This window comes from Dermacentor silvarum, chromosome 7 (genome assembly GCF_013339745.2).
Source record: "Dermacentor silvarum isolate Dsil-2018 chromosome 7, BIME_Dsil_1.4, whole genome shotgun sequence".
NCBI lineage: Eukaryota > Metazoa > Arthropoda > Arachnida > Ixodida > Ixodidae > Dermacentor > Dermacentor silvarum.
The window spans coordinates 21855384-21868038 of record NC_051160.1 but is presented as its reverse complement, the minus strand read 5'-3'; the positions used below and the strand labels follow the sequence as shown (position 1 = coordinate 21868038).

Below are 12655 nucleotides of genomic sequence, written 5' to 3'. Positions count from 1 at the left end.
GCTTGCTGGAGAGCATTAACCCAAACAGCATGTTTGTTGATGCCACAAAATACACAGTGAACTGAAGGAACAAAGCAGTGCCTTACCTCCCAGCCCAGACCTGCAACAAACTCTTCAAAGGCACGGCTCCCAGTATTGTTCATGAATATAGAGTTCTTGTCCTCCTGGCCCTCTGCCACATAGATCACAGCTATCTTGTGTGTTTCACGGCTGCAATGACAAAGAACGCAGCTATGTCACTAAAGAAGAGTGTCGGACTAGCTGGTGCTGTTGCTTTTGCTGCGATATGGTAGTTTCTAGCAGACAAATATTTTATTGCAATAGCAAATATATGGACATTTCAAGTGCATTTTTGCCGTCGCCGTGAGGTTCCTTATAAAGTCCAACGGCAATAAAATCGTCGCCGCGTGCTGTGTGTGCGAGTGAAAGCGTGCGAGGGTGAGCCGGCAACCAAATCTTAATCTCGTGCACGCGAGAGAGGAAGGCGGCCGGAAGCGCACAGTCTTCGTTCATGCGCAAGGCACGGGGAGGAGGCAACGGAGATGGGGGGAGAAGGGGAGGGGGGGTGCGTTCTGCTTCCGCAGCTGCTGCTCACGGAGCTATCTTGAAAGCGATCTGCGATGCGGATGAAGTGTGCGCCCGCGGGGGCCTCATCTTCAAAGCAATCTGCGATAGGGACAACGTGCATTTGCCGAGTGCTGGTAGATTTGTATGCGCTGGCTTTCTACGTTTACTTCGCGCTGAAGCGAGTACCAGCGCGAAGGTCAATTTGCTCGCTGCCGCTGGCGCGCTTTCTCAGTCCAGCGTTTTCACGAGTTTCCACGGTCATCGAGCGAGATGTGTTCATGTCTACCTGTGCGCGCGTGACACCGTGCTTGTTTATTTAGTTAGTAAGCGAATATTTGCAACTTTATGCGGCCGATAAAACTACTATCCTTACTTCGTATAGCTGTCTTCTAAGTTGCTATCGCAATCGATGCTTCGCCTTTCGGGCGAAAGTGCGACTTTTTTTTATACGAGAAAAAGAAATAAAGAGAGGGGACAGAACAGAGCCCTAGTCGACTCTGTCCTGTCCCTTCTCTTTATTTATTATAAAAACATATTTTTTTTTCTTTTTATTTCTTTTTTTTTTTTTGGACTGGAAACTATGTCACAGCTATGTCTGGCTACAAGCTACATGTGTCCAAACTACACAGAGGTTCACAGAAAAGGATGGCACTGAAAAGTCCTCTTTGAAATGTTGCCACACTTGTTTGACCAATGTTCATTACTACAAGCAATGGGTATGCCAGACATACAGTCAAAAGACGGCAGATGGTGACATCAGACAGTGAAGTGCATGTTCAGCAGCTATAACATCTAATAACCATCCTCAGCCTTAGTGGCATCGTAGTAATGGTGAACGCAATACATTATTTTAGTCTAATGTAAAACATGCATTTGTCTAATAACCTGTTTTCCAATGAATGACCACGTTGGTTATGAATAGCACAGCCGAATTTCAAGTAAGGCTCTCCAAGTTATCTCTAGCTTATCTCTTAAGTGCCAAAACAAAGAAAAACTGTATAAAAAAAAAAAAAACCCTGACAGTATACAAACGTAATATCCGAAAAGCTTATAGTAAATGCAACATTGAAAACAAGAGTGGAGAAAGTTAAATTGTGTTTATTGATGGAAAAGTGACTTGAAGAGTGAAAAAAAAGAAAAGGGCAATGCAAGAAACCGCACCAGATTTGGTTGTCGAGGTTCCGCAGCTCTCGCAGCAGCTTCTCGTTCTTCTTGACAAGGTCAAATTTTGGCCTGTGATAAGAGACGTGCATACATACAACTGCAGGAAAGCTGGGTAAATGACTGCACAAACAAAGAGCAATGAAATGTCATGAGCGTAGACAACAAAGAGAATTGATGCATGTGTGCAGAAAAGTGGAAACAAGGATTTGAATGGGCAAGGATGTCAGTAATTGAATCAATTTCATTGAAGTGGAATGGAGGGAAGGCTTAAGCACAAGAAATTTATGCATAAGATATTGTGGCATCAACAGAGAAACACAACAGAAAAAATATAACAATGTTATATGCGGTGATCAGTTTCAGCGATTGGACAAAAGTCTAATGTGACACTGTGAACACAGCTCAAAGATACATTTCACAGCAGTTTCAACAAATTGTATGCCCTTTCGTCCGCTACTTGTACACACGGAAAAATGAAAAAGTGCATTAGTGCTTTCCGGGCCTTTCTGTCATAATAGAAGTAGCACAAAATTAAAAAAAAAAGGGGAGAATGAGGCAGGAGGACAGAGTGCTAGCTAGCATCCTACCATGCAGAACATGACATGCACGGAGATGATAACCAAGAGTAACACACGGCACAGTAATAAAAGGAGAGATAAATACTGTCCCCAGGTATTGACGGAAAAGTAAAGAAGAAGGTTAGTGCGATTTAGAGTAAAGCAAATTTCACTTTGGCATGTGAGAGGCGCAAGAAAAAGTAGCAGAATGAGAAGCTGGAAAAGCAAGCAGATTCAGTCTCAAACTTTTGAATACAACTCGGCAATCACTGTCTACAAAGCACTAACCTCTTTTCCCATGCGAAGAAGTTGAAGTTTTCCAGAAGCAGCCGTGAGTACTGGAACGGCGACAGTGGCTCGGTTGGATTGGGTGGGGTAGCAGCCTTTGCCAGCATCCTGTACGGCAAAGTCGCTATCTTTAGCATGGTTAACAGTGAGCAGATTCTAGTGAATTTTTATGAAATGTTACCATCCCCACAATATTTAAGCAGTTTATTGGCCGACGTGAACAATGCTGCAGTTTTATGTAGTAAAACTGCAGCATAGACTTTAAATATTAGCATTGCATCAAAACATGAACAAATAAGTGCGTAAGGTACCCAAAGAATGCTAATGCATTAAAACTGTGATACGGGTGCAGCAGTTGACTTCATAAAATGCAATTGTGACAAAGAGAATAAGGAGGATGACACACTTCAATACTACAATGCGATAAGTCTTACTTATGCAACGATCCTGTGCAATTCAATGGTCACAGAGACAACTTAAAAAAAAATGAAAAGTTCAGCAAAATCAAAAGTTAAGTACATTATACTGGATCACTACCATGACTAAAAACAGCATAATGCTGATGAAAAATATAGAAATTAAACAAAATAATCCCAACTATTTAGGTCTTGCATTCAAAGGCTTCTAAAGATACTCTGATGGCACCTTTGTGAAGACATCTTGAATACACCCTTCCAGTTGTTCATGTGCCTGTTGCATCATTTGATAAACAAATTCCTAAAAGCAGTCTGCCAGTGGCTGAAACCTCTGCAACGTTTCTAGTAGCTATAGTAAGCGGCTAACAATGAGTCTGAAATGTCCTTTACACATGACAAGTCTGTGATCCCAGGACAAGGTCATTGATGATGCCATTATGCGCAGTTGTCTGCACAACAGAGAAATTCTTGAATTACACAATCCAACATGGAATTCGTTCTACCCAAATAGGTGCACAATTCGTAAAGCTATATATGATCTTCCAATATGGAGTGGCTTTATAGGCAACCTGTATAGTATACACTATTGCAAAAGCTCTCGAATTTCAGAGCACATGCATGCATAGTAGCTTGCCTAGCATGGTCACCGCCTGCTGTATTTTTTTCACTTCTTGCCCAGTGATGCAAAAAAAGGCTGTCACTTAGAGAGTGCAACATTCCCAGTAGTTGGTCACAGTATGAGGGGCATGGTTAGTGCCATGCCAACTTTCATCACAGGCACAGAGTGGCAGAAGAGCCCGGTGAATGTTGTCCATGCTCTAGCAACAACAGGTACGAAATGACTGAGGACGTGGCATTGCTGCAGTGGAACAGTGGCTACCGTGCATTTCAGAGCGACTGGGCAGGCTGAATTTTTATCATGCCTATGACACAGTACACAAGCACTCACTCTGAGCTGTAGGCAGCCTGCGCAGTATGCTGGACTTCCTGGGAATGCTGGTTGAGCAGCAGGTGGACGGTCTCGGCCTCGCGGATGCCTGCCAATTCATCAGTGGCCTTGGGTGCCGAGTTGAGCCGCTGGCAGGGCAATTGCACGCACTCGGGGCTTGTGTGCCCAATGTACTGCAGCAGCTGCACAGACAGTGTGACACAAGCAAGCAACTGCTTGCTTTCTCTGTCTTCAGGAAAGTGACAGGAACATCGCGTGGCTGTGCAGTGTTGATAAATATGAAAGGGAATGATGTTGGCCTGAAATCGATTCAGAACCTAAGATGGTTCTTGTTTTGTGCCTTAAAATCGACAATGCACAATTAGGCAGAGTCTTCGACAGGAAAGCAACTTTAGCAAGTGAGGTCTCACGTTACGATCCTATATTGATTGTTGCTTGATTATCATTGTCATATTTTCTTTCACACTGAGCCTCCCTGTACAGACCTGCACATGTGTGGGGGATTCCTGGCAGTGCTACAAAAGGTACGATAAGTCCAATGACTTATCTTTCAGCTAAAACACCTTATGCCCATACTGAGATTCACCAAAGGTATGTACTGCAGCTAGAGCTCTCAGGCGACATTGTGTAATTAGCAAGATAAATGCACGCCAAGCCTCAACCACGGTCGGAATGCAGAAAGTGCGAATAAGTGCAAATGAAACAGCAGTGTATTTGGATGTTTTTTTTTTCTACGCTTCTTTTAATTTGGGCTGCCGGATAATTAAATCAATTCTGCTGGTCCCGTCAAGGTTTAAATAACGGAAGCTGACTATACAGGCGCTTTTTTTTAGAATCTTGCAATGCTCACATCATCCAGGTTGTCATAGTTGTCCTGCGTATTTTCCAGCAGCGGTAGTTGATCGGGTGGCCGATGAAGGGGACTTCGGCGCCCCGAATCTCGGGTGGCAGCATCGGCCTGGCAGCGTTGCTGCTCCTGAAGGTCCAGGTTTCGGCCACGGTGAGTGGTGTAGTGAAGGCACGGGTCAGGAACAGGTCCTAGGTGATGCAGAAAAAGAAACTGCAAACCAAGCAACACTTCTGGCAAACGAGGTGCGCATGTATGTATCATGCCCCAACATGACTTGCTGACCAAAGAAACAAAATGAGTGCGATTTGTTACAAGAAAGTTTAGACCAGCAGGTTGATCTTACCACTGCTCCGCCCATGTGTCTGATACAGGTGTACATGGTGCGCTTTGTACGACAATTGAGCCTAATTGGGATCGAATTTCTCAAATGCAATTGGCTCCTTTGTTGAAGCTGTGTAAGGCAGCCAATCAATCGAGGCAACCTGACTAGATCAAGCTCGATCGTGATCGGCTGGGACACTCCTATGTGCATGTGTACAATGGGCATTAAAGTTATAGCAACAGCAAGTCCACATCCTCCAGAAGCTGCCATGTGAGGATGCTGAATGCCACTGTAGCCACACACTGAAGTTGTTTGAAGCAAAACAAGCATGCCTGCAAATCTCCTCCCTCCTCAACGCCCGCACAAACACTCTCTTCTTTCTTAAAGTGAACCTTCCTTTGCCTCTTCCTTCGACTATTCCACTGCTGTGGCGATATCAGAAAGCATGCCTGATTGGTCTATGACACCTTTCCAAGGAAAGCTCCCTGGCGCTCGTCACAATGTCCTCTGGACGGCTGTAATTATGGCCACAAAAGCATTGCAAAAGCTGCAGCCCGTACACGCTTACTTTAATACTCAAACGCAACAGTCTAGAGATGAGGTAGATAGAATGGTAGAGAGAAGGTAGAGAGACATAACAGGGAATGGGTAGAGCCAATTCAGTCGGAACGAGTGCAAGCCACTCATTGCTTGCAGCAGCTCGCACACAGGGATGAGCGTTTTTCTCTTAAAATTGTAAAAAAGAAAAAAAAAAATCTTTTTTTGTGCTGCCGATACTCTGTTCTTGCTAAAATTTCGCAGCAAGATTGCATTTAATGTCTGGCTTGTTCAGTTTAGCACTTCGCAATGTTACTTGTCTGGTTTTTAAGAGAAAAATGACAGGTTGCTTTCGTCTATGTTTTTTGGATGCATCTCTAAGTGATTAATGGAAACAAACATTGAAGGACATGCTTTTCCGTACGGCAGACATAGGATAGACTGCTTCATACTATCTTTCTTGGCGCTCTTTGGCCATCCCTGGCCCTTGCGCCAATAAAATCCATGTATCATCATCATCAGGAAGTGACATAGCCGCCATGTTTTAAACATCAGTTACTGCGAAGAGTGCAGACAAAGGCAAATTCAATATTTTTCTTTGTAAACCAGGCATCTAACCATGCCAAGTGTTATACTGAATGATCCAGGCCATAAAATTCGATCTTTCTGTTAAATTTGGGCAAGAACAGAACAGTGGTAAAGGCGAAATCTTTATTTTGTTGCAATTTTAATAGGAAAACGCACATCCCTGTGCATGGGAGGAGCGTGGGAGAGGGGAAAGGCGCCGTCAGATTGCATGCCTCATTTGGGGTCTGTTCAATAAGGGAAATGCTACTACTACACACGGCAGCAGCTGGAGAAATGTAAATTGAAGGTACGGTATGGCACGTTCCTGCTATTTTTGAAAAACACCATGCAAGTTTGTCTACGTGGAAAACTGATGCAGGGTGTGCAGATGCAAAGCCGCATTTAAGTGCCAAAGCGTCAAAAAGACGCTATACAAGCAGTCGTCCAGCAAATCAACACTTCAGCCACGATGTGATGCATCGTGCGAGGCAAGGACCGTGCTCACCTTCTCGCAGGCTACGAACAATGGTGCACCCTCGAGCAAACATGTAACACAGTGTGTTCTGTTTACTAAGAAGAAAAATGCAAGTGGTGCATGCAAGGTAACATTTAACATCACCCTGCGACTCTCGTATGCTATCAACATCACCGCCAACTATTGTGTATCAACGCCAACAGCACAGAATGCTTTTCTTATAATCGATTCCCACAGTGCGTGGAATCTGCATGATTTTTTTTTTCTCTAAGAAAGGTGGAGTAAGGAAGCATCTCACCAGGTGGATAGGAGCCTGCACGGCAGCCATGAGGTCCGTACAGTGTCAGACAGTCCCAAGAAAATTTCCCACTCAGGTCACGCACGATAGCTCGCACTTGGGACTTGCCCGTTGTGAGGCCCACACTTGCAGCACCTCCAGAAGTTTCCTAGAAGCAGAAAGCAGTTGCAGGCATCTTTACTTTCTATCTGCTTTTCTTTTTCTTTAACTCGGTTCCTTACTTGACCAAGTTAGATTCTGTGAGCTTTCCTAAAAGTTTCCTAATTCAAGAAATGGTTTAGCTAAAAGGACGTGATGAACAATAGACCAAATGAAAGATTGAGAGAGGATGGCTTTTACATGTGTAATGATGCGTCTAGATCTTTTTGAAGCCAATATATCCACTACTCGTGAAGGACTGCCCCTACTGCAGAGGCAGCACTTTTAGGCCACAGTGCTTTATTATTAATGGCAAAATGAAAAATTGTGTTTGTCGTTTGCAGTCCTGTGATAGAGGTGACAGTATTAAGTGCCAGACTGGGCACTATTATGATCAACTGATGTTTCCAGGGGTTATAAGAATATGCTACAATTCCTTACAGCTTTCCTGTCAAATTAACAACAGTGTCAAAATACAGACTTTTTTCACAGATAGTCAAATAAACAAACACCCAAATAAAGCAGGCAGCAACTGCAACAATGACATTGAAATGCTGCCCAGTCAAAAACAGCAGCAAAACCAACACTCTGAATAATTTTGCAAAACAGATTTCTCCAACTTTCTTTCACGCAGGTGTCACACGGCACACTTAAATGGCAATCGAGCCTGATTGGGTTTGGATTTCCTGTTCATGATTGGCTCCTTTGCGCAAGCTGTGGTAAGGAGCCAATCGTGGTCGAGAATTTCGATCCAGATTCGATTGTGATCGAAAGTGTGCCATGTGACACCAGTATAACAATACTCTAGCTACAATCCATAACTGTGCCCAGGTTACCTGAATCAGGGAACATAGGTGCATTCCCTAAAAGCCAGAAGTGAAATATGCCCAATATTCATCCACCATTGCTGTTTTTAAAAGCAGTGCACGTTTAGACACATACTCAAACACTAATAAAAGACACAAACAAGAATGCTCAATATTTTTCTTCTTTCAGAAAGTGAAAGAAGATTTTTTTTATGCATCTGATTGTCGCAAAGGCAAGAGTGGTCTATCAATCAGTTCTGTCTTTTTGCTGTATACACATACGTATGTACAACACAGAAACATGTACACATACACATACATATGTATAACACATGTGCTGTACATATGTACGAATGTATATAGGTTGTATTTATAAACATTTTTGGTACATGTTGCCAATTACTGGTACAGCACATAGACCTAGTCAAGCCGAATCCAATTACTTTCTTGTCTGTACACCTGTCATCTATATGTTGTATGGATGAAAAAAAAGTTCAGGTTCTGTCTCCTGTGGCATTGTGGTTTATTCCACAATTTCAAAATCTCATCCCTTCGATGTGCACCTTCGATTGTTTCCAAACATTTCACTTGCACAGACATTTGAATTCTGGCACTACATAACACAAACACTTGTCTTGCAGCAATAAACCTTTGGTTACAGTTCAGTGCTCCTGCTTGTCCCTTTATTGTTTGTGTATGTGTCTACAAGTACACTGCTTTTACAGCAACAATAGCCAACCAACTATCCCACCGATGCCTCGTCAGCAGATTCATCCCCACGTTACCAAGACGGCACGTGTTCCAATTACCTCAGCGGGAATCTCAACAAGCGACAGTATGGCCATGTTGTTGAGGACGAAGAGCTGAATGTTGGGTGCTGAGAAGACCTCCTTGGACAGCTCACTGTCGCGGAGCGCGGGCACATCATCCTGCTCTGCCACCAGACTGGTAAGCTGCGCCGCACCCAGTCCCATTGGGAAGTGGCCAAGCTGATGAAGCAGGTGAATCAAAACCTGAAACAAGCACGGTCATCAATCCAAGCTCCTTGTGGCCAAACATTTTTGCATGGATTAGTAGAAGTTTGAGTTGAATAAAATACATTCCCCCAAAATCACTATGGCTTTTTATGCGCACTCCTGCGCACATGTACACACAAACACAGGCATCCAGTAAAGGGTGGGGCAGTGCTCTCTATATAGCAGCGCACATAGTACTAAGTATTTTCGTGTGTTTCTGAGTATCCCCCAACAAATGCATGCCACATGCACGCACACTACTCCTGACACCACCCTGCACAGTGTGGTCCACTGTTAAAGGAAACAACCGGATGCTCAGCTCTCACTTTGCTGGAGCTCCAGCTGCAAGCATTAGCTGAAGCCATGCCAATGCACTGCACAGGTGTATAAGAAAGGTGCAATGGTACACCTACCAGGGCAAACATTTCGCACATGCTCTACACTTGTGTGCTCCCTTTAACAGTGGGCCACACTGTACATGCAATGTTTCAATCACATATGCTCTTTTCACTTCCCCTCTAAACTCCTCTACGCAGCATCTCTACTCTTTCCCTGTAGTGTCCACATACCATACACTACGCAAGCGCAGAAGTCCAAATTTCATTTGACGAACACTCAACAGCCATTGCTGTAAAAAGAAAGACTAACCATTCTGGCAGCAAGCTTCACGTTGCCACTCTTCCGAAGATCATTTTGAAGCACAGCCGGCGGCACAAAACTTGCAATGGAACGAGCGATCTTTCCACCCCCAGGCAGGTGGGCCAAGGTGCTGGAGTGAGGCGCCTTGGCTTGGCCTTCACCCGGCTGTGCTTCAATGTCTGCAAGGACGATGCTTGGGCAGAGTGCTTGCAGCAGGGACAAGACGTCCGGCCGCAGCAGTGGGCTCTTGCCAGTCAGGATGTGGTCCAACACCTACACCGCAAAAGGATGGGGAAGTTCTTTAATTCTTTTTCGTTATCGTCCGTTGGCCTCAGCACAGTTGCATGAAACCTGATGTTATAATTTATACAAGCTGGACACCTCAATTGTGAACAACCGGATCGGTACAGATTACAAAGCGTCATGCTTTGTTGTTTTTTTGACATTGGTCAGTGACCTATTCTACTAATCATATCAAATTTTGAAAGTTGGGTGAGGCAAGAACACCATATTAGATAAGCTTCTAAACTTTAGTTCGGAAAACCCCATCGTAGGATACCGACAGTTTTCCGAAATAAAGTTTACTACTACTACTACTTTGATGAGCATGTCTTTTTCTTTACCAAGAAAAACACAGTATATATGGCATTAGAACATTAATTAAAGTATGCAATTTATTAATGTTACATTCATCCCTTTTTATTATGATTTCATTCATACATTAACTATTGTATATTGTCATGACACACCAATGACCCTCTGCTAACAGCAGAAGAAAGTTCCGATGCTCGATCGCCTTCAGCCGACCGAAGTCCATACTGAGCCTATTTTTTTCTGCATTGGGCCGAACTTGCTAGACCTCCTCCAGACATCGACCACAGAAAACAAATTGGGTGCGGTCGCTACAGATTATACCATGCAGTGTGTGATCACTCGAGCAGCCCCGACCAGCTGCACGATTGATGCCGCCGATTTCCTGCTCTACATCATTCTCCATCGCAGAGCTCCTCCTCAGCTACTTGTTGACCATGGTCACTGCTTTCTGTTTCACATCGCTGATCACCTCCACTAGTGCATCATTCATCACACATTCACCACCACTTATCACACCCCGATCAACAGCCTTACGAAATGTTTCAACTGAACGTTTCAGCCATGTTCCTATAGAGTTCACTACTATCTCATCTTAATGAACCATCCGACTTTTGTGCAAACGTTTGCACAAAAAATGACTTACAAACAAAATGTCTTACGTTTAAAGTGGACAGAAGTGGGGAGCAGCCATCAGCCTGGGGTGTTGTCAGGGCACGTAGTGGAATGTTCATGCACCAGTCAGCCAAGCAGAAGAGAAGTGATAGCACCAGCTGAAATGTAAGAGCATTGTGCCCAGACTGTTCCTGCAATCTGCAACTACTGCAATCACCGGAAAAACAACACTATGGCGTAAGTCAGCTTTACACCCTTTAGCACCACATCACAAAAGCATAGTTAAAAAGTAAATGCCCCGAACAGGTAGCAATATTTGTATAACCATATTGTTTGTTCAGAAACAGGAGCGTTCTAGCCCTGCTGCCCTTCTGATCGGCTGTACAGCAATGCTGATACCCACTGCCTTGCATCTGCTCTATTTTAGCCAAACACAGGGGTGGCATCAGAACTTTTCTGTTGAAAGAGTAGAGCGCAATTCTTTATTTTCATTGAGGGTGCAGGAGGACACTCTATCACTTGGCACATCATGGTGATAGGAGGGGGGCAATTAAGGGGCGGGGGGAGGGGAGGAATAGTGGGGTCACTGACGGTGAACCACATCAGGTAACTCAACTTATCTTGTATCGCACATGACTACATATCACACCCTTGTCACTGCCTGCTTCCATAGCATTTTCGCACTACCCATCTGCAATCTTCACATGGATGTCTACACACCCACTTCATAAGTTGCCAGCCGTGTACTTATGCATGTGCTCATTATCTTTATTGTTGCATTGTTTCCCAGCTAACAAATGATACTACAACTGTTACTTCTACCACAAGATGAAACAATCGACAAGGAATACATGATATACATAAATGCTCAATGAGCCATGCTGTACCGTGTACCGGTACGGCTCATTACAGTGTGTACCGTACCGTACGTATCGTTTCACAGAGAAAGAAACAAAACTACGGCAAGTCATCAACCAGCTTGATCCTGCATAATGCCAATGAATGACATTTGGTGCACAGGTAGTGGCAGATAACATCAGAGGTCATCCTACAACTTGAGAGACTTGTTTGTAACAGCAGTGATTTAAAAACATGCAACAATACAGCATTAGCAACCTAAATACTCGAGAAACAGATTGAAACAGCTGTGTCTGATTGGCATTCCACTGATTTCTAACACCACATGGACAAGCACAAGGCATAGATTTCAAGAGGACACACATTGTTTTTAAGCTTTGTATTCGTCTGTATGGTGTCATTAATCACGAATTGATAACAAGGTTTCCATTCTGATCAGATTAGCCTCTATAAATAAGAATATCCAAAGCAACTAACAGTAATTTGTTAGACAACTAGCAAGAATCAAAGTAGAAAACCTAATAATCACCTTTTTGTTCTCCTCCTTTACATCAGAATCATCACTGGGGAGAAGGTTGTGGATCGTAGATGCTACCACCTAAGAGTGCAGGAAAAAAAGAGTGTAAGCAAAACGTGAAATCCTTTTTGGAATATTACATTTTAGGACTCGAGTGTAAACAGACAAATTACACCTCTAGGCATGCAACCGTGAAACGCAGTGTTTAAGAATTGCTAATGAAAGTAAGAGGTGAAAAAAACAAAAAAACTGCTACTTCAAAACAGCTCAAATACGATTAACAATGTCATTGTGCAGTCTTCCGTGTTTTTTAAGGTTAAAAGCAAAAACAAAAAAAAATCCTGAAACAAACACAAAAAAACATCAACTATTTCGAACTCAACTACATTGAACAAATCGTGTCCCAAAGCTACACTAAGGTTATGAACAATGTCGTAGCACAAGGCTTTAAAAGTAAATTCAGCCACTGCCACCCGCGCTTCTTT

General features: G+C 43.5%; 1 protein-coding gene across 3 annotated transcripts in view; it reads right to left on the bottom strand.

Moving 5' to 3' along the window:
* Positions 1 to 12655, bottom strand: part of LOC119457690 (probable Rho GTPase-activating protein CG5521) — a 79439-nt gene that overhangs the window by 14208 nt on the left and 52576 nt on the right. For all 3 annotated transcript variants that reach the window (XM_037719334.2, XM_049670323.1, XM_049670322.1), the window contains 10 exons: positions 12183 to 12251; positions 10843 to 10953; positions 9599 to 9862; positions 8744 to 8947; positions 6991 to 7138; positions 4792 to 4979; positions 3942 to 4123; positions 2577 to 2684; positions 1729 to 1800; positions 87 to 210 (listed from right to left, as the gene is read on the bottom strand). In XM_037719334.2, the coding sequence (XP_037575262.1) occupies positions 87 to 210; positions 1729 to 1800; positions 2577 to 2684; positions 3942 to 4123; positions 4792 to 4979; positions 6991 to 7138; positions 8744 to 8947; positions 9599 to 9862; positions 10843 to 10953; positions 12183 to 12251 (1470 nt within the window). The remainder of the gene's footprint in view (positions 1 to 86; positions 211 to 1728; positions 1801 to 2576; positions 2685 to 3941; positions 4124 to 4791; positions 4980 to 6990; positions 7139 to 8743; positions 8948 to 9598; positions 9863 to 10842; positions 10954 to 12182; positions 12252 to 12655) is intronic.